Source organism: Erythrolamprus reginae, chromosome 10, assembly GCF_031021105.1.
Source record: "Erythrolamprus reginae isolate rEryReg1 chromosome 10, rEryReg1.hap1, whole genome shotgun sequence".
In the NCBI taxonomy this organism is placed as follows: domain Eukaryota; kingdom Metazoa; phylum Chordata; class Lepidosauria; order Squamata; family Dipsadidae; genus Erythrolamprus; species Erythrolamprus reginae.
This window is the reverse complement of record NC_091959.1, coordinates 9,960,244-9,983,221: the sequence shown is the minus strand read 5'-3', so window position 1 is coordinate 9,983,221 and position 22,978 is coordinate 9,960,244. Positions and strand designations below refer to the sequence as shown.

General features: G+C 41.5%; 1 protein-coding gene across 1 annotated transcript in view; it reads left to right on the top strand.

The window, feature by feature from the left end:
- The window catches only part of SHC4 (SHC adaptor protein 4), a 56,644-nt gene continuing 33,666 nt past the window's right edge, over window positions 1-22,978 (top strand). The window contains exons 1-2 of the mRNA XM_070762083.1: window positions 1-1,559; window positions 21,256-21,326. Coding sequence (XP_070618184.1) covers window positions 978-1,559; window positions 21,256-21,326 — 653 coding nt within the window. The 5' untranslated portion in view covers window positions 1-977. The remainder of the gene's footprint in view (window positions 1,560-21,255; window positions 21,327-22,978) is intronic.

Sequence of the window (22,978 nt, the reverse complement as noted above, 5' to 3'; positions counted from 1 at the left end):
ATTCATAAAAAGAAGAAGAAGGAGAAGAAGGAGACGGGGAGGAAAAAGCCACGTTCTTTCTCTAACATTGCTGCCCTAACCGGGAAGGTGGGAAAAGAGCAAAGAGATGGCTCCAGGGAATGATGGAGAGACTTTTCTCTAATGCTTCCATTGATGGATGGTTGTTGCGAAGATCCGAAGTCCTGCTGTGACAGACTATCAATCTCTGCGGAGTATTCGAGGGTGACTATGCTACTGAGGGGTCTTTAAGGATGAGCGAGGGGGGGGGGGGTTTGTGGACAGAAATGGAGTTTTGTTCATAGAACACGTTAACCTGGACTTTTATTTCCTCCCCTTTTGAGCTGCCTTTTGTTGGATTTTATTTTAATTTCAGAAAAGTGCTTTTTCCCCACCTCAAGTCATTGATAACAATGAACTCGGAACAAGGCTACTGTCAGCGTTCCAAATAACATCAGGGAAATAAAGTCATCCTTTCGAGTTAGAGACTTTGGCCTGCCAGCTACTTTCTTTTCTTTTTTAAAAATATCTTGCTGTTGTTTTTCAAGAAGGAGATTTCTCGCTGGGTCTTTGTCCTAAATACTTAAAATATATTTTTAAGGTCTTTAACCCAGAATCATGGCATTGAAGGCTGAAAAGCTAAGAAGAATTTGGAGTTTGCTTGCTTGAGATTATTCAGATTAAACAGACGCAGCTTTGGGATCTGGGCTTCGTCTGTGTTTCTACTTTGATTTAATTTCGAATGATCAAATGACCGGACAAACTGAAACGGCGTTTATGAAGAGGAAAAAACATTCCGGAGATGTTTTGAGAGCACCTACAGTGACCAGAAACCGTGTTTTCTTATTTTTTCTATTCAAAATTATTTTGATCTTCCTGGTTCCGTATTTGTTTTGGTCATTCCTAAGAAGGCAGCTAGGTTAAGGGTGGAGTGGGGGTGGTAGGGGACGAGGAGATTGAGTGTCAAAACTTTGCGGGCTATGAGAGAACCTACTCTCTGTTGCTTGAGTGCACAACTACTGGATGTAGGATTCTTAAGAGGACCAGGGATGCTCCACAGGACTAAATATAGTCGTTTCAGAAATGAATCCCTCAGCTCACTGGAGGAAGACACGTCGAGTGACCTTCTTCGTCTGAAGGCCTCGTCGGCTTCTCCTTCCACTACATCTAACACACTCACTGAAGATGTCCCAGTTGGTACCTCGGACAGCTCCGTTTCTTTGTGCACTTTGGTACCCCGCATGGCCAACGTTAAACTGGCCAACCCATCCGCCTTGCCAACCTTGAAGAACTTCTGCTTACGGACCAAAGAGGTGCCAAGGTTTAAACTCACGGAATGCGTCACTGTCCAGGCCAGCCCCACCGTGCCCGAAATCAGCAGCTCCTTGTCTTCTGCTTATTCCCTGGGGGGCCCAGACAAGACGTTTCGACCCAAGCCAAACACCCAAGAGAACTGTGTTTTGTTAGCCGTGGGAGACTCTGCCTTCCTGTCGAAACCAAGCAAGGATGTTGGACAAAAGGGCGAATCCAGCTTGGAGACTGGGATATCCTACGCTGCCCGGGTAAGTAGCTTTCCTTCATCTTTTTTCCTCGTTCCGATTTGATCATCTGAATGAATACATTTAACACGATGTCTGTAAGAAGCTCCTTTGGAATTCATGCAATGTATTATCAGAGGCAATCCTTAATGCAGTCTTAATGGTTTATCAACTATGCAATACGTACCGATTCCTCGTCAACGGGAGAAGCTGGTTTTGCTTAACAACCGTGGAGAGCTTTATGAGATAAGTGGTCAAAGCAATGGAAACTGCAGTTAAATGTTTCCAAATGTAAAATGATGCACTTGGGGAAAAGGAATCCTCAGTCTGAGTATTGTATTGGCAGTTCTGTGTTAGCACAAACTTCAGAAGAGAAGGATTTAGGGGGAATTGATTTCTGACAGTCTCAAAATGGGTGAACAGTGCGGTCAGGTGGTAGGGAAAGCAAGTAGAATGCTTGGTTGCATAGCTAGTGCTAAAGCAAGCCGGAAGATATATTTTATATTTTATGTTTGGTATGTATGTATGTGTTGTTTGGTTTTAAGTATGATAGGGTTTTATAAGCTTCTTTTTTAATATTATATTTGTTTTGCTGTAATATTGTTTTTATTATTGTTGTGAGCTTCCCCGAGTCTTCGGAGAGGGGCGGCATACAAATCTAATACATTATTATTATTATTATTATTATTATTATTATTATTATTATTATTAAGAGGGAGATTGTGATCCCATTGTATACAGCACTGGTGAGACCCCATTTGGAATATTGTGTTCAGTTCTGGAGACCTCACCTACAAAAAGAGATTGATAAAATTGAACGGGTCCAAAAACAGGCTATAAAAATGGTGGAAGGTCTTAAGCATAAAACTTATCCAGAAAGACTTCATGAACTCAATCTGTATAGTCTGAAGGACAGAAGGGAAAGGGGGGGGGGGACATGATCGAAACATTTAAATATGTTAAAGTGTTAAATAGGGTTCAGGAGGGAAGTATTTTTAATAGGGACGTGAATGCAGGAACAAGGGGGCACAATCTGAGGTTAGTTGGGGCAAAGATCAGAAGCAATGTGAAAAAATATTATTTGGCTGAAAGAGTAGTAGATGTTCTCTTATTTGATGTGTGACACCCTATCTGAACTACCTTGTAAAAAACGTGGCGCATGATGTGTAGAGACAGCATGAAGAAAATACGATATCTAGCTAAGTCTTTAGCATGTTGAGGAAATGATTCTTTATTATTATTATTTATTAAATTTGTATGCCACCCCTCTCCGTAAACTCGGGGCGGCTCACAACAATAACAAAGACAATGTAAGAACAAATCTAATAATTTAAAAAACACTAAAAAACCCATTATTAAAAGCAAGCATACACACAAACATACCATGTATAAACTGTATAGGCCCGGGGGAGATGTCTCAGTTCCCCCATGCCTGACGGCAGAGATGGGTCTTAAGAACTTTTACGAAAGGCAAGGAGGGTGGGGGGCAGTTCTGATCTCCGGGGGGAGCTGGTTCCAGAGGGTCGGGGCCGCCACAGAGAAGGCTCTTCTCCTTGGTCCCGCCAAACAACATTGTTTAGTCGACAGGACCTGGAGAAGGCCAACTCTGTGGGACCTAACCGGTCACTGGGATTCGTGCAGCAGAAGGTGGTCCTGGAGATATTCTGGTCTGATGCCATGAAGGGCTTTATAGGTCATTTAAAAAAAAAAACACCCAAAGAGACTTGTGCAACACACTGAATACAAACTAGCGATCCTTAGGTTAGCCTAACTATCATTCGAACGCAGTCCATGTGCTTTCAGTTCATTGGGCAGTGCATAATGCAAACCTGTTAAAATTGGGTCAATGAGAAAAAAACAACAATGCTTCAGTTAATCATGGGTAGAAAGCATTTCATAAAACATGCAGGGCTGCCACTGGCCTACGCAAATTTTTCCACTCACAAGTTTTTAAAAGAACCAAAAACACCCCAAGAAGATTCATTCCAGGATACAAAAGGCAACCTGAATGACTAGGATAATATAGAAAACAAAGTTAAATTTGTTTAAACGAGGACTGAGTAGCTTTTGGGGTTTTTTTTCAAAGGGACCTTACATTATAGGGAAGAGAGGCAGAGATGTCACTGGACAGAATAAAACTGAATTTTGGGGGCCTTTGTGTTTAGAAGTCTATGGAGAAGTTGTAGAAAATAGGTATATGAAAAAAAGCTTAGCGTGAGATTGTGTTGCTTCTATTGAAAAAAAGAAAGAGAGGTGAAAGAAAGAAAGAAAGAAAAAAAGAAAGATATGAAAGAAAGAAAAAAGAAAGAGAGATGAAAGAAAGAAAGAAAGAAAAAAAGAGAGATGAAGGAAAGAGAAAGAAAGAAAGAAACTGAAAGAAAGAAAGAAAGAAAGAAAGAAAGAAAGAAAATTGCCCCATGGAAACCTGTCCCTGTATTATACCATAACAACAGGAACATTTCTTTATTTCTTTATTTATTTTGTCCAATATACAATGAGGGTTTTAGTGGGTATATATCTATGTACACATAGTAAAATACATGATGAAGGTTATAGAGATACTCATAGTAAAATATATCTAAGAAATAATAGAAAAGATGATATAGTAATAGAACATATCAATGAAAGAATAGAAGAAGACATATAGGAATAGAAGAATGGTATAGGAGATATAGGAGAGCAATAGGACAGGGGACGGAAGGCACTCTAGTGCACTTGTACTCACCCCTTACTGACCTCTTAGGAATCTGGATAGGTCAACCGTAGATAATCTAAGGGTAAAGTGTTGGGGGTTTGGGGATGACACTATGAAGTCCGGTAATGAGTTCCACGCTTCGACAACTCAGTTACTGAAGTCATATTTTTTACAGTCAAGTTTGGAGCGGTTAATATTAAATTTAAATCTGTTGTATGCTCTTGTGTTGTTGAGGTTGAAGCTGAAGTAGTTGCCCACAGGCAGGACGTTGCAGCATATGATCTTGTGGGCAATACTTAGATCTTGTTTAAGGCGTCTTAGTCCTAAATTTTCTAGGCCCAGGATTGAAAGTCTAGTCTCGTAGGGTATTCTATTTCGAGTGGAGGAGTGAAGGGCTCTTCTGGTGAAGTATCTTTGGACATTTTCATTTGGACATGGACAATCACATCTTAGTGCTTCCTTGATGGCGCAGTGGTTAGAATGCGGTATTGCAGGCCAATTCTGCCCAATGCCAGCAGTTCAATCCTGATTGACTTAAGGTTGACAAAGCCTTCCATCCTTCCGAGGTGGGTAAAATAAGGACCCAGATTGTTGGGGGAAATATACTGATTCTATAAACTGCTTAGGGAGACTGTAAAGCAGTTGAAACAGTATATGAGTCTAAGCGCTATTGCTATTCCTTGCTGCAGGGAGATAGTTTGTGATTTTATTATCTATTTTTGGCTAAATTGATGTTTGCAATTCCTCCTCGCCTCTCCTCTTTCCCCATCCTCTGGAAGAAACGTATCAACCACTTTGGCACTCCTACCAGCAATGATCTTATTTCTCATATCCAAATTAATCTGATTCAAATAATAATTAAAAAAAAAAAAAGGATTGGGCATCTCACTTAGAAAAAGGTTAGATTGATGATGTGTTATTGCCGGTACAAAATAACCTGAGTTAGGTAGCAGGTGAGACGGCTTTTCCTAGGCTATATCTGCACAAAACAAGCCAAAGCTATTGTGCTTAATGTGTTGTGAAGTCAACAGCGATGAGCTATTCAGTAAAAGCAGTTTTAAGCAAACATGGAATTTCTTGCCTGTGCAATGCCATCTCAAATGTGCATCATACAAGATTCCAGCTTATATTCTTATGTGTTAGAAGACGGATTCATGTGGAAATGCAGGGATCCATTATTACGCCCCTCTAGCCTTTGTTTTAAACATGCACTATCCTTTTTCTGTACCAGAAATATTACAGGCTAGGAATTCTTACCTTTTATTTTACTTGTGGTAGGTCATTCAGGGTTATTGAGAACTGGACAACATTTATTTATTTATTCATTCATTCATTCATTCATTCATTCATTCATTCATTCATTTATTGGATTTGTATGCCGCCCCTCTCCGGAGACTCGGGGCGGCTAACAGCAACAATAAAACAGTGCACAATAGTAATTCAATACTAAGAACGATTAAAAACCCATTAATATAAAAACCAAACATACATACATATATACATACCATGCATAGAATTGTAAAGGCCTAGGGGGAAAGAGGATCTCAATTCCCCCATGCCTGACGGCAGAGGTGGGTTTTAAGTAGCTTACGAAAGGCAAGGAGGGTGGGGGCGATTCTAATCTTTGGGGGGAGTTGGTTCCAGAGGGCCGGGGCCGCCACAAAGAAGGCTCTTCCCCTGGGTCCCGCCAACATCCAAGTTTAATACAGGAAACTATTACATGCTAAACATGGCAAACCCAATCTGTATTTCAGCTGATTTTTCTCTGCAAAAAGTGTAATAATATAACCCATATTGAATTTCTTATGGTTCTGATCTCTAAACGTAAAATATTTTTCTTTAGCCCAGGGGCAGCATGTTCATTAAATATCATTTTGTTTAATTAAAAGCAAATAGCAAACATGATGGGTTTTTGTTAGGGACACTAATGCTTTCTTCTTTCTATCATATTACAAAAAGAAGTGTGATTTTTTTTTTTAAAAACCCCATTTACTGTATATAAACAGTGAGAAATTGCTAGTGGAATTCCCCATTTCAACACCACCACTACCCCCCCAAAAAAACCTCAGCACCTGCTGATTTGGCCAACTTTATTTATATGCAAACACTCACTTTCACTTCCTGGTAAAAGAAAGATTTTTGTTGCATGGGTGATATTTGTCTCTTTTTCTTGAAAACCGCATTTTCCACACCTTACCGGTGTATTTTGACACTTCCTGCTTGCTTTGAGTTCTTTCTGTCCTAAACCCCCAAACGCATCCTTCAAGGCTTTTAAAACGGTGTGGGTTGTAGTTGGTGGAAACATTCAACTATGTGCAATTTTTAAAAATAGTAATCCACCTATGTACTTTTGATTGATTGATTGATTGGACTTCTATGCCCGAGGAACCGGGGCGTCTCACAACATATAATAAAAACAATACATAACATTTCAGGTCCAATTAATTAAATATAAAATCTAAAGAAAAAAAGAGCATAAAAAACCAGTCATTCCCATTCAATCTATTTCTCTCAATCCATTCGTCGGCCAGGGGGCAAGAATCTAATGGCCCCAAGCCTGGTGGCATAAGTGAGTATTAAGCCCTACATGGCATTGGACCAGATTACCTACAAGATCATCTTATGCCTCATGTATCCCAGTGACCGGTTAGGCCCCACAGAGTTGGCCTTCTCCAGGTCCCGTCAGCTGGACAATGTTGACTGGCACGGCCTAGGGGAAGAGCCTTCTCTGTGGTGGCCCCGGCCCTCCCTCCAGAGATCCATACTGCCCCCCCTCTCCCCACCTTCTGCAAGGCCTTAAAGACCCGCCTTTGCCGACAGGTTTGGAACCACTAACTTAACATTCTTTTCTTTCTTTATTCTTTTCTTAGATTTGTATGCCACCCCTCTCCAAAGACTCGGGGCGGCTCACAACAACAATAAAAACAGTATAACAATGGAACAAATCTAATAATAAAATTACATTAAAAAAACCCCCACAGTTTAAAAACCATACAACACATACATACCAAACATAAAATATAAGAAAGCCTGGGGGAGATGTCTTAATTCCCCCATGCCTGGCGATATAGGTGGGTCTTGAGTAACTTGCGAAAGACAAGGAGGGTGGGGGCCGTTTTAATCGCCGGGGGGAGTTGATTCCAGAGGGCCGGTGCCGCCACAGAGAAGGCTCTTCCCCTGTGGCCCGCCAAACGACATTGTTTGGTCGACGGGACCCAGAGAAGGCCAACTCTGTGGGACCTTATCGGCCACTGGGATTCGTGCGGTAGAAGGCGGTTCCAGAGGTATTCTGGTCCAATGCTATGAAGGGCTTAAAAGGTCATTACCAACACTTTGAATTGTGACATCTAGCCCCAGCCGATGAATGAACTTATACATTTGATTGGGTGAATGCGAGCGACTGGTTTTAAGTAAATGAGGGCTTAGGGTGTTTTTAGATTTAGATTTCTAGATGTTGTATTTTTTCTTGATGTGAGCCGCCCTGAGTCTGAAGAGAAGGGTGGCATAGAAATCTAATTAATAAATATTTTCAGGATCTTCTCCAACATCTGTGGCCGAAAGCATCAGTATTCCTACCCTGCTTTTCCAATCTTTCATTCTTGTATCCTAAAATTTTTCTTAATATTGCTTCTTCATTGCTTATTTGACAATCATTAAGTGTTGCACCTCATGATTCTTGACAAATGTCTCTTTTCTTTTATGTACACTGAGAGCATCTGCACCAAAGACAAATTCCTTGTGTGTCCAATCACACTTGGCCAATAAAGAATTCTATTCTATTCTATTCTACTCTATTCTATTCTATTCTATTCTATTCTAGGTGTGTCGTGGATCATACATCACAGATTTAACTATATTTTATTTGACTATAAATGCCGTCTGGCGGGGCCCAGGGGAAGAGCCTTCTCTGTGGCGGCCCCGACCCTCTGGAATCAGCTCCCCCCGGAGATTAGGACTGCCCCCACCCTCCTTGCCTTTCGTAAACTCCTCAAAACCCATCTCTGTCGTCAAGCTTGGGGGAACTGAGACACTTTCCCCTTGCCTATGTAGTTTCTGTACACAATATGACTGTATGTATGCTTTTGTTATTGGGGTTTCTCTTTTAGATTTTTTATATGTATAATTACTATTTTAGATTCTAATTATTAGATTTGTCATTATGTATTTTTTTATCACTGTTGTGAGCCGCCCCAAGTCTACGGAGAGGGGCGGCATACAAATCTAAATAATAATAATAATAATAATAATAATAATAATAATAATAATAATAATAATAATAATATTTTGTAACTTGCAGGACATAGAAACATAGAAGTCTGACGGCAGAAAAAGACCTTATGGTCCATCTAGTCTGCCCTTATACTATTTTCTGTATTTTATCTTAGGATGGATATATGTTTATCCCAGGCATGTTTAAATTCAGTTACTGTGGATTTATCTACCACGTCTGCTGGAAGTTTGTTCCAAGGATCTACTACTCTTTCAGTAAAATAATATTTTCTCATGTTGCTTTTTATCTTTCCCCCAACTAACTTCAGATTGTGTCCCCTTGTTCTTGTGTTCACTTTCCTATTAAAAACACTTCTCTCCTGGACCTTATTTAACCCTTTAATATATTTAAATGTTTCGATCATGTCCCCCCTTTTCCTTCTGTCCTCCAGACTATACAGATTGCTTTCATGAAGTCTTTCCTGATACGTTTTATGCTTAAGACCTTCCACCATTCTTGTAGCCCGTCTTTGGACCCGTTCATTTTTGTCAATCTCTTTTTGTAGGTGAGGTCTCCAGAACTGAACACAGTATTCCAAATGTGGTCTCACCAGCACTCTATACAGCGGGATCATAATCTCCCTCTTCCTGCTTGTTGTACCTCTGGCTATGCAGCCAAGCATCCTACTTGCTTTCCCTACCGCCTGACTGTACTGTTCACCCATTTTGAGACTGTCAGAAATCACGACCCCTAAATCCTTCTCTTCTGAAGTTTTTGCTAACACAGAACTGCCAATACAATACTCAGATTGAGGATTCCTCTTCCCCAAGTGCATTATTTTACATTTGGAAACATTAAACTGCAGTTTCCATTGCTTTGACCATTTATCTAGGACTTATGGCTGCTCTCAAAAGTACAACTCGGTGGTGAATTTCTTGACTACTTCTTCTCTAAAAATGTTGCCTTCCGCTTGCCTTCGCTCTTGCCCAGCCAAAAATGCCGACACCCATACGAAATAGGCCCTAATCCAGAGTGCACAACTGCTCTGAGGGATTGTTCTGCATGCGAATGAGTCAATATGCAAAACTTCCTACACCTGTTTTCCACAACCTTCCCACAAACATCTAAAAATAAAGGTCAGAGAGATGTTTCAGCCTCACAAACCCTCAGGGGGTTCTCCTTTCCTCCCGCTGGTGGTTCTTAGACTGAAAAATAAATAATGTCTGAAAATGAAGAGCTGGGACCTTGGGAAGAAAAAAGGGTGATCTTAGCTTCCTTTAGAACAGAACAGAACAGAACAGAATAGAATAGAATTTTTATTGGCCAAGTGTGATTGGACACACAAGGAATTTGTCTTGGTGCATATGCTCTCAGTGTACATAAAATAAAAATACAGTGTTCCCTCGATTTTCACAGGGATTGCGTTCCGAGACCGCCCGTGAAAGTCGAATTTCCGCGAAGTAGAGATGCAGAAGTAAATACACTATTTTTGGCTATGAACAGTATCCCAAGCCTTCCCTTAACACTTTAAACCCCTAAATTACAATTTCCCATTCTCTTAGCAACCATTTAGATTATTACTCACCATGTTTATTTATTAAAGTTTATTTAAAAAATGTTTTTTAGAGGCAGACGAAAGTTTGGCAACAACATATGACGTTATTGGTTGGGAAAAACCATGGCATAGGGGAAAAAACCGCGAAGTATTTTTTAATTAATATTTTTGAAAAACCGTGATATAGACGTTCCGCGAAGTTCGAACCCGCGAAAATCGAGGGAACACTGTATACATTTGTCAAGAATCATGTGGTACGACACTTAATGATTGTCATAGGGGTCAAATAAGCAATGAAAAAGCAATATTAATAAAAAAATCTTAGGATATAAGCAACAAGTTACAGTCATACAGTCAACATGGGAGGAAATGGGTGATAGGAATGATGAGAAAAACTAGTAGAATAGAAGTGCAGATTTAGTAGAAAGTCTGACAGTGTTGAGGGAATTATTTGTTTAGTAGAGTGATGGCGTTCGGGGAAAAACTGTTCTTGTGTCTAGTTGTCCTGGTGTGCAGTGCTCTGTAGCGATGTTTTGAGGGTAGGAGTTGAAACAGTTTGTGTCCAGGATGTGAGGGGTCAGTAAATATTTTCCCCACCCTCTTTTTGACTCGTGCAGTGTACAGGTCCTCAATGGAAGGCAGGTTGGCAGCAATAGTTTTTTCTTTAGTTCTGATTCTCTTCTGAAGTCTGTGTCGGTCTTGTTGGGTGTCAGAACCAAACCAGGCAGTTATAGTTCCAAGTTCCAAGTTCCTAAGAGGTCAGTAACGGGCATACATAAGTGCACCAGAGTGCCTACCGTCCCCTGTCCTATTGTCTCTCCTATATCTCATATATATTCTCTTCTATCCCTATATCTTTTTCTGCTATTCTCTCATAGTTATATTTTATTCCTTTATTTTCTCCTCTATTCTCCCTTTAATTCATTCTTCCTGATTATATCATCTATAACCCTCATTGTGTATTATTATGTATTGGACTAACTAACACTGTTGTGGTTAGCTCTGGCCCAGCTTCTGCCCCAAGGAATGTGCAGGTGGATGTGGGGGAAACATCCACATGCCGCAGGCCTGTTTTGCTCCCGATGGAATCTGCCGACGAAGCCTCCTCTGACCAAGAAAGCATGAGTGACAGGGAAGAGGGGAGTTTGGCAGACAGCTCAGAAGGAGATCAATCATCTGTATCATCCTTGGATTCTGAACAAGAATTAATGACACATCCATGCATGTGTAGAATGATGCATAGGAGACAACAACTGAAGGATTATTACAAGAGAAAATGAGGCCACCTGTGGTTGGGTGGGGCTGTTGTAATTAGTGCTACAAATAAAAAGAACAACGTGCTGGTTTAGCCTTGTGGCAGTTTATCTGATTCATTGCTTCGTCAAGATCATGGTTTTTGTGCTGTTCAAGATTGTGTGTGGACTCTCTGGACTTTAGAATTGGACTCAATTTCCCAGTTATTGGGTGAGCAATTGGATTGCATTTAACCTGTGCCTTGTGTGTACCAGAAAATCCCTTTGACATTTAAAAAGGGAGCTGTTTCTGTTTTTCTGTTTATAAAAACTTTTGGGGTTTCCTTTTATCGTGTGGTGTGTGTCTTCCTGGACAAATTACCCTGTAATTACGGGCGGTTGAAACACGCAGGCAGAACATTAACTAACTAACTAACTATCTAACTAACTAACTAACTAACTAACTAACTAACTAACTAACTAACTAACTAACTAACTAACTAGATGAATGGATATTTATTTATTTATTTATTTATTTATTTATTAGATTTGTATGCCGCCCCTCTCCGTCCGTAACAGTTCCTGACAAATCTAATAATTTACAATTTAAAATTTAAAATAGTTAAAAAAACCCATTTTTAAGCAGACATACCTACAAACATACCATACATAAATTATATAGGCCCGGGGGAGATATCTCAGTTCCCCCATGCCTGACGACAAAGGTGGGTTTTAAGGACTTTGCGAAAGGCAAGGAGGGTAGGGGCAGTTCTAATCTCTGGGGGGAGCTGGTTCCAGAGAGCCGGGGCCGCCACAGAGAAGGCTGTTCCACTGGGGCCCGCCAACCGACATTGTTTAGTTGACGGGACCAGGAGAAGGCCCACTCTGTGGGACCTAATCGGTCGCTGGGATTCGTGCAGCAGAAGGCGGTCTCGGAGATATTCTGGTCCGATGCCATGAAGGGCTTTATAGGTCATAACCAACACTTTGAATTGTGATCGGAAATTGATCGACAACCAATGCAGACTGCAGAGTGTTGGTGTAACATGGGCATACCTGGGGAAGCCCATGACTGCTCTCGCAGCTGCATTCTGCACGATCTGAAGTTTCCGAACACTTTTCAAAAGTAGCCCCGTGTAGAGAGCATTACAGTAGTCGAACCTCGAGGTGATGAGGGCATGAGTGACTGTGAGCAGTGTGTCCCGGTCCAAATAGGGCCGCAACTGGTGCACCAGGCGAACCTGGGCAAACGCCCCCCTCGCCACAGCTGAAAGATGTTTCTCTAATGTGAGCTGTGGATCGAGGAGGACGCCCAAGTTGCGGACCCTCTCTGAGGGGGTCAATAATCCCCCCCCCCCAGGGTGATGGACGGACAGATGGAATTGTCCTTGGGAGGCAAAACCCACAGCCACTCCGTCTTATCCGGGTTGAGTTTGAGTCTGTTGACACCCATCCAGGCCCCAACAGCCTCCAGACACCGGCACATCACTTCCACTGCTTCGTTGATTGGACATGGGGTGGAGATGTAAAGCTGGGTATCATCAGTGTACTAATGATACCTCACACCATGCCCTTGGATGATCTCACCCAGCGGTTTCATGTAGATATTGAATAGATAGATAGATAGATAGATAGATAGATAGATAGATAGATAGATAGATAGATAGATAGATTTGTATGCCGCCCCTCTCCGTAACAGTTCCTGACAAATCTAATAATTTCCTAAGAGGTCAGTAACGGGCGTACATAAGTGCACCAGAGTGCCTACCGTCCCCTGTCCTATTGTCTCTCCTATATCTCATATATATTCTCTTCTATCCCTATATCTTTTTCTGCTATTCTCTCATAGTTATATTTTATTCCTTTATTTTCTCCTCTATTCTCCCTTTAATTCATTCTACCTGATTATATAATCTATAACCCTCATTGTGTATTATTATGTATTGGATGAGCTAACACTGTTGTGGTTAGCTCTGGCCCAGCTTCTGCCCCAAGGAATGTGCAGGTGGATGTGGGGGAAACATCCACATGCCGCAGGCCTGTTTTGCTCCCGATGGAATCTGCCGACGAAGCCTCCTCTGACCAAGGAAGCATGAGTGACAGGGAAGAGGGGAGTTTGGCAGACAGCTCAGAAGGAGATCAATCATCTGTATCATCCTTGGATTCTGAACAAGAATTAATGACACATCCACGCATGTGTAGATTGATGCATAGGAGACAACATAGATAGATAGATAAAAGGATGCTGATTTCTCTCCTGGAGCATCCAACGAACTTCTATGAGTCAGAGCTTCTTGGACTCATCTATGAAGCAGGAAGCAAGAAAGTGGCCTTTTCTGCATCTCCCCCTAGATTTGCTCGCCTGTGTTGGATGCAAAGGTTTAATTATAACAGTGGAGAGTTGGGGAGGCAGTAGGACCGGATTATTTGTGTTTTCCTCAGAGACCTTGGCAGCTCTGAGTCTTATGGTGGAGGGGGGAGAAGGGGGAGGAAGGGGGGAGGTTAGCTGCTCCCTCCACTTCCTTTGTAATTACTCTCCATGAGTCATGAGGCCTGACCTCTGTGCAAAAGGACTGGCAGTTGTGTTGAGAACCGGGCTTTCTGACTAAGCAACCAGCCTGCAGAACAGCTGTGGGAACTCTGAATAGTTTCCCCCGGAGATATTTTATTGCCCACAGTAACTGAACATCCTTTTGTCACTCTCAGCAAACATAGGGATGCATTTCGTCTTTCTCAAAATCCCGATTTAGGGAGCAGAACGGAACTCCTGAGGACACCTCCCCCCAAAAAGAGTTTAACCCTTTTTTGCTCGCTACGATGCAAAAAGGATGTTGAGACTCTAGAAAGAGTGCAGAGAAGAGCAACAAAGGTGATTAGGGCAGTGTTTCCCAACCTTGGCAACTTGAAGATATTTGGACTTCAACTCCCAGAATTCCCCAGCCAGCTGGCTGAGGAATTCTGGGAGTTGAAGTCCAAATATATTCAAAACACCTTGTTCCGACCTTTTTATTCATTCATTTTTTTATTTATTTAATTTTGTGCAATACACAGTAATACACAAGGAAGGCAGTAGAGGACACCTCCAAGGGGGGGGAAAAGAAAAGAAAATTAAAGAGGGAATAGAAGAGAGAGTATAGGATAAGATAAATTAAAGAGAGAATAAAAGAAAGATAAAGGGATTGAAGAGAAGATATATGGGATATAGGAGAGACAATAGGACAGGAGTCGGAAGGCACTCTAGTCCCCTTTTACTCGCCCCTTACTGACCTCTTAGGAATCGGGAGAGGTCAACCGTGGACAGTCTAAGGGTACAATGTTGGGGGTTAAGGGATGATACTACGGAGTCCGGTAATGAGTTCCACACTTCAACAACTCAATTACTAAAGTTGTATTTTTTACAGTCAAATTTGGAGCGGTTAATATTGAGCTTGAATCTGCTATGTGCTCTTGCGTTGTTGTAGTTGAAGCTGAAGTAGTCGTTGACAGGCAGGACGTTGCAGCATATGATCTTGTAGGCAATACTTAGATCATGCTTAAGGCGGCGTAGTTCTAAGCTTTCTAGGCCCAGGAGTGTAAGTCTAGTTTCGAGTGGAGGAGTGAAGGGCTCTTCTGGTGAAGTCTCTCTTCTTCCACATCAAAGCGTGGGACTCATTACCGGACTTAGTAGTGTCAACCCCTAACCCCCAACATTTTTTCCTTAGACTATCCAGGATTGACCTCTCCGGGTTCCTAAGAGGTCAGTAAGGGGCGTACATAAGTGCACCAGTGTGCCTTTCGTCCCCTGTCCAATTCTCTCTCCTTTATCTCATATATCTTTTCTTCCTTTCATATATCTTTTCCTCTATTTTTATATCTTTTTTTCTATCCTTTTCTTTATATACATTACTACATGTCTATTCTCTTCAATATGTATTGTGTATTGGATAAATAATAAAAATAAATAAATAAATAAATAAATAAAATAAATAAATAAAATAAATAAATAAATAAATAAAATAAAATAAAATAAAATAAAATAATTTTTTGAGGGTGTTAATGTCTGAGATGCAGTATGGGTTCCATAGAAACAGAAGACTGACAACAGAAAAAGACCTCATTATTATTATTATTTATTGGATTTGTATGCCGCCCCTCTCCGCAGACTCGGGGCAGCTAACAACAGTAACAAAACAGTATACAATCCAATACTAAAAACAGTTAAAACCCATTATATGGTCCATCTAGTCTGCCCTTATACTATTTCCTGTATTTTATCTTAGGATGGATCTATGTTTATCCTAGGCGTGTTTCAATTCAGTGACTGTGGATTGACCGACCACGTCTGCTGGAAGTTTGTTCCAAGCATCTACGACTCTTTCAGCGAAATAATATTTTCTCACGCTGCTTCTGACCTTTTCTCCCTCCACTAACCTCACATTGTGTCCCCTTGTTCTTGTGTTCACTTTCCTATTAAAAACACCTCCCTCTCCTGAACTTTCCCTTCCAAACAGATGAGCTATATTCCAGCTTTTCTGGCCTTAACGGAGCGTCCGATAAAATGAACCTCCAGTCGGGGCCATTGATGGCAACTCTTCCGTATTGATTTCTCTCCTCTCTCCCTACTTTCCCTCCTCTCCCCCCCCCACCCCACCCCGCAAGGCTCTGCTCAATTGAGCCTCCCACGCAGATGCTGAGGAGGGAAGCTTATTCACAGTCATATGATCTCAGCCTGTGACTCACCTCCTCCTCCAAATCTTTGCCTTCATCAAGGGTGGCAAAAACCACAGCCAGCCGGTTGCAAGATTACTGTTCTTCAGAGGAAGACGAGGGGGGGAGAAGAAGGCCTGAAAAGCCCCCAGGCGTTTGCAAAAAATACAGCTATGCACCCTCCCTTTTCCAAGCGGAGACCCGTAAACGCTGATTAATGGATATCTAACCTTGAAAGGGATTTTCAAAGACTTGATTTGCAACCTACATAGAAACATAGAAACATAGAAGACTGACGGCAGAAAAAGACCCCATGGTCCATCTAGTCTGCCCTTTTACTATTTCCTGTATTTTATCTTACAATGGATATATGTTTATCCCAGGCATGTTTAAATTCGGTTACTGTGGATTTACCAACCACGTCTGCTGGAAGTTTGTTCCAAGGATCTACTACTCTTTCAGTAAAATAATACTTTCTCATGTTGCCTTTGATCTTTCCCCCAACTAACTACATAAACCTTCAAGCCATTATCTTCCCCCCCCCTCTCTTGTAATTGACTACTAATGGTTGGCCGAGACTTATGGTAACTACCGTGTTGGTCATTAAATACCGGGTAATATATACTGCACAAAAAATAAAATAAAGAACACATCTTAGATCTGAATGAATGAAATATTCTGATGGAATACTTTCTTAAATGTGCACAACAGCATGTAAAATTGATCGTCAATCAGTGTTGCTTCCTAAGTGGACAGTTTGATTTCACAGAAGTTTGATTTACTTGGAGTTATATTGTGTTGTTTAAGTGTTCCCTTTATTTATTTATTTTTGAGCAGTATTTTATTTTATTTATTTATTTATTTATTGGATTTGTATGCCGCCCCTTTCCGGAGACTCGGGGCGACTAACAGCAATAATAAGACAGCATATAATAATAATCCAATACTAAAAACAATTAAAAACCCATTATAATAAAAACCAAACATACATACAGACATACCATGCATAAAATTGTAAAGGCCTAGGGGGAAAAGGTATCTCAATTCCCCCATGCCTGGCGGCACAGGTGGGTTTTAAGTAGCTTACGAAAGGCAAGGAGGGTGGGGGCAATTCTAATCTCTGGGGGGAGTTGGTTCCATAGGGCCGGGGCCGCCACAGAGAAGGCTCTTCCCCTGGGTCCCGCCAAGCGGCATTGTTTAGTTGACGGGACCCGGAGAAGACCCACTCTGTGGGACCTAACTGGTCACTGGGATTCGTGCAGCAGAAGGCGGTCCCTGAGATAATCTGGTCCGGTGCCATAAAGGGCTTTATAGGTCATAACCAACACTTTGAATTGTGACCGGAAACTGATCGGCAACCAATGCAGACTGCGGAGTGTTGGTGTAACATGGGCATATTTGGAAAAGCCCATGATTGCTCTCACAGCTGCATTCTGCACGATCTGAAGTTTCCAAACACTTTTCAAAGGTAGCCCCATGTACAGAGCGTTACAGTAGTCGAGCCTCGAGGTGATGAGGGCATGAGTGACTGTGAGTATATATATATATATATATGTTCTGCTTGCGTGTCCCAACCGCCCGTAATTACAGGGTAATTAGTCCAGAAAGACACCACACCACACGATAGAAGGAAAACCAAAAGTCTTTATCAACAGAAAAGCAGAAAAAACTCAATTTTTAAATGTCAAAGGGATTTTCTGGTACACACAAGGCACAGGTTAAATGCAATCCAATTTCTCACCCAGTAACTGGGAAATTGAGTCCAAATTCCAAAGTCCAGAAAGTCCACACACAGTCTTGAACAGGGAACAGCAAAACCACGATCTTGACGAACTATGAATCAGATAAACTTCCACAAGGCTAAACCAGCACGCTGTTCTTTTTATCTGTAGCACTAATTACAGCAGCCCCACCCAACCACAGGTGGCCTCACTTATCTCCTGTAATAATCCTTCAGTTGTTCTCTCCTATGCATCACTCTACGCATGCGTGGATCTGTCATAAGTTCTTGTTCAGAATCCAGGGATGATAAGGATGATTGATCTCCTCCTGGGCTGTCTGCCAAACTCCCCCCTTCCCTGCTACTCACGCTTCCTTCGTCAGAGGAGCCTTCATCGGGAGATTCTATCGGGAGCAAAACAGGCCTGTGGCATGTGGATGTTTCCCCCACATCCCCCTCCACATTCCTTGGGGCAGGAGCTGGGCCAGAGCCAACCGCAACATATATATATGATCATCTTTCAAATAATTACTATGCAATTGTCTGCAAAAATTAGACCCGATTATTCTTATTGCTATCAGAAGTACCAATTGCTATTATATTGTAGCCTTTACATTATTAGGAAATAGCGACCGCTATCGTAATTCCTCAGAATGGATATTCAAAAGTCCTTCACCTGCAGTCTTGTAGGAGAGAGGGAAAGAACTTTAAATGTAATCACACAGATGGAAATATATATTTTTTTCAATTTGTGCCTTACTGGGTCCAGTGACTGGTCAATTTATGGCTTATATGTCCTTGCAATCTTTTACCCCAGGAAAAAAAAAAGCCCAGTTCTTGTTCTCAATAATTCATTGTAGGGATGTGAGGACTTTATGGCAGTGTATAGCAAAAGCAATAGCATTTAGACTTATTTTACAGTATCCAATATATTGCCTCCAACAATTTGGGTCCTCATTTTACCCACCTTGGAAGGCTGGAAGGCTGAATCAACCTTGAGCTGATGGTGAGATTTGAACTGCTGAACCCCAGCTTTTGATAGACAGATAGATAGATAGATAGATAGATAGATAGATAGATAGATAGATAGATGGAGGAAAGAGAGAGAGAGAAAGAGAGAGAGAGAGAGAGAGAGAGATGGTATCATTTAGACTTATATACCGCTTCATAATGCTTTTACAGCCTTCTCCAAGCGGCTTATAGAATCAGCATATTTTATTTTATTTTATTTTATTTATTTATTCATTCATTGATTCATTCATTCGATTTTTATGCCGCCCTTCTCCTTAGACTCAGGGCGGCTTACAACATGTTAGCAATAGCACTTTTTAACAGAGCTAGGCTATTGCCCCCACAATCCGGGTCCTCATTTTACCCACCTCGGAAGGATGGAAGGCTGAGTCAACCTTGAGCTGGTGATGAGATTTGAACCGCTGACCTTCAGATCTATAGTCAGCTTCAGTGGCCTGCAGTACAGCACTCTACCTGCTGCGCCACCCCGGCTCTCTATATTGCCCCCCCCCCCCAACAATCTGGCTCCTCATTTTACCCATCTGGGAAAGATGGAAGGCTGAGTCAACCTTGAGCCGGTGGTGAGATTTGAACTGCTGAACTACAGCTAGCAGTTAGCTGAAGTAGCCTGCAGTCCTGTGCTCTAGCCACTTGGTATCTCAATCTTGGTGACTTTAATATACGTGGACTTCAATTCCCAGCGTTCCCCTGCCAGCGTGCTGGGAATTGAAATCCATGCATCTTAAAACTCTCAAAAGTTAACAATGGCCTCTCTGTGGTTTACATGAGCGCTAGGAGGCAGATTATTTTAAAAGAATCATCGGATAAGATTTTATGGGCCGGATCCACCATCTTTTAAATGAAGCTTATTAATTTCTGTCTATTTTCATTTCGCATTTGTATGGTGGTAGTATGTTTTATCTCTGCTACTGTAAGTCACATGGAGTCTCTAGTGGTGCATCAGTTTCAGTAAATATATTATGTCCCGATTAAACAGCTGGGAGATTGTTCCAGTAGTCCATGAAAGATTTATCGTTTGGCCCTTCCATCTTATCAAGGAAGTGATAAAAAAATATTCCCAGTTTCGTGATGGAATGAAACTCCAGTTTTCTCAATCTAGGTTGAATTCTCCAGGTCTCATTGACAATGTCGTCTGGCGGACCTTCAGGGGAGGGCCTTCTCTGTGGTTGCCCCGGCCTTTTGGAACCAACTACCCCCGCCCTACCCTGATGTCCGTACTACTCCCACCCTATTGGCCTTCCGAAAGGCTGTGAAGACCTGGCTTTGCCCGGAGGCCAGGGGGTCGTGAATGTTAACACCTAGGCACCGCTGAATGGCGATTGACTGCTATCTATGTGTGTTTTTGACTGGATAATTTGTCAGGTTTTTTTAATTGTTTTTATTATCTATATATGACGTCTACATCTTTGTATTGTTTCATTTGCTGTTGTAAGCTGCCTTGAGTCCCGTGGGATTGGGCGGCATAGAAGTCTAATAAATTAAATTGAATTAAATCTTGTCCATTTGTAGGAATAATTGAAAGTTATAAAAATCAGGAAGTACCGAAAGGCTTGAAAACTATCATTTTAAACAGCGAGGTCTTCCCATTAGGGCATCATTCTCTTTGTTTTTGTAATTTTTCAACGCCTGCGATTAATTCTCATAGAAACATAGAAGTCTGACGTCAGAAAAAGACCTCATGGTCCATCTAGTCTGCCCTTCTACTATTTTCTGCATTTTATCTTAGGATGGATATATGTTTATCCCAGGCATGTTTAAATTCAGTTACTGTGGATTTATCTACCACGTCTGCTGGAAGTTTGTTCCAAGGATCTACTACTCTTTCAGTAAAATAATATTTTATCACGTTGCTTTTGATCATTCCCCCAACTAACTTCAGATTGTGTCCCCTTGTTCTTGTGTTCACTTTCCTATTAAAAACACTTCCCTTCTGGACCTTATTTAACCCTTTAACATATTTAAATGTTTCGATCATGTCCCCCCTTTCCCTTCTGTCCTCCAGACTATACAGATTGAGTCCATAAAGTCTTTCCTGATAAGTTTTATGCTTAAGACCTTCCACCATTTTTGTAGCCCGTCTTTGGACCCGTTCAATTTTGTCAATATCTTTTTGTAGGTGAGGTCTCCAGAACTGAACACAGTATTCCAAATGTGGTCTCACCAGCACTCTATATAAGGGGATCATAATCTCCCTCTTCCTGCTTGTTATACCTCTAGCTATGCAGCCAAGCATCCTACTTGCTTTCCCTACTGCCTGACTGCACTGTTCACCCATTTTGAGACTGTCTGAAATCACTACCCCTAAATCCTTTTCTTCTGAAGTTTTTGCTAACACAGAACTGCCAATACGATACTCAGATTGAGGATTCCTTTTCCCCAAGTGCATTATTTTACATTTGGAAACATTAAACTGCAGTTTCCATTGCTTTGACCAATTATCTAGTAAAGCTAAATCATTTACCATATTACAGATGCCTCCAGGAATATCAACCCTGTTGCACACTTTAGAGTCATCGGCAAATAGGCAAACCTTCCCTACCAAACCTTCCCCTATTATTGAATTATTCTCTCTCTCTCTTTCAATATTTAGTATATGGGCTGCATTGAAGTCCTGCAATCAATGAGGTCTTTGGATTTCGGCACTCGGACTCAAGTAACCAGGTAAGTTACACCATCCTATTCAAACCTCCTATATCTCTACGCAGACAGAAATATAGTTTATTTGCTTCTTCCTCTCCCGATTTTAAACATCAGATCTTTCTGGATTGATTTTCTTGGCTTTGTTCTGCTTGGAGTTGCAGGTCATCAGTCAATCAATGAGGTTTTTCTATTGATCAGTTTGAATGGATGGTTTCCCTTTGTAGGGTTTTTTGCTGGTTGAGGATGTTCGGAAACTTCAGATCGTGCAGAACGCGGCCGCGAATGCAATCATGGGCTTTCCCAGATATGCCCATGTCTTGTCAGCACTCCACGGCCTGCATTGGCTGCCGATTAGTTTCCGGTCAGAATTCAAAGTGTTGGTAATGACCTATAAAGCCCTACATGGCATCGGACCAGAATACCTATGGGACCGTCTTCTGCCGCACGAATGCCAGCGGCCGATTAGGTCCCATAGAGTTGGCCTTCTCTGGGTCCCGTCGGCTAAACGATGTCATCTGGTGGGACCCAGGGGCAGAGCCTTCTCTGTGGCGGCCCCGGCCCTCTGGAATCAACTCCCCCCGGAGATTTGAACTGCCCCTGCCCTCCTTGCCTTCCGTAAAATGTTGAAGGCTCACCTTTGTCGCCAGGCGTGGGGGGATTAATCTCCCCCCTCCTTTTTTCGCTGATGTTTATTATGTCCATGTTCAGTCGGACTGAGTGTGTATGATTGTGTAACAGATAAGTTTTTATAACAATGTATTTTAAATTAGTTTTTTAAAAAGTTTTTAACATTAGATTTAGATTGTAATGCTGTTATGTTGTGAGCTGCCCCGAGTCTTCAGAGAGGGGCGGCATACAAATCTAATAAATTATTATTATTATTATTATTATTATTATTATTATTATTATTATTATTATTATTATTGAATTATGGGCATGGGCACTCGCGCAGGCGTGATAGCGTGTACGCACACTCTTTTATTGAAACCCACCTATGCCGCCAGGCTTGGGGGACATAACTGACCCTTAGCTGATGGTATGACTGTTTTTACAATGGATTTTTATAATTGTTTTTAATAGTAGATTTGTGCTTTGTATTTTGTTGTGAGCCCTTCCGAGTCTTCGGAGAGGGGTGGCATACAAGTCTAATAAATTATTATTATTATTATTTTGGCACCCGAGGAAAAAAAGGTTCGCCATCACTGTTTTATAGACAGACAGACATACCTGTATGCAAAATTATATTCATTATATATTGTTTTTAATTGGTATATCCCTGCTTGAGGACTGAATTGTTAATGAAAAGTTAGAAGTTATATGTAGGTAAATAAGTAAATAAATATAAATTCTTATACACAAAAATAAAATTTTTCTCCAGCTTTCTGCTGAGGAGAAATTTATTGATTTCTCCCCCTGGATAATCTTCTATTGTATTGCAATTAGTGATGGGTGAACCCAACAGTGTTCGGGTTCGGCAAGCTCGGATGAACTTTACGCAAAATTTGGCCGAACCCGAACCAAACCCGAACTCAAACCCGAACGGGGAATCCCTCCCACGAAGAGATTCCGGGGGCGGAGCTTTGACGTCACCGGCAGGTTGCTAAGGATGCCAAGGTGATCATTTCCTGGATTCCACCGTTGGGTTCGCCCATCACTAATTACAATACATTAGA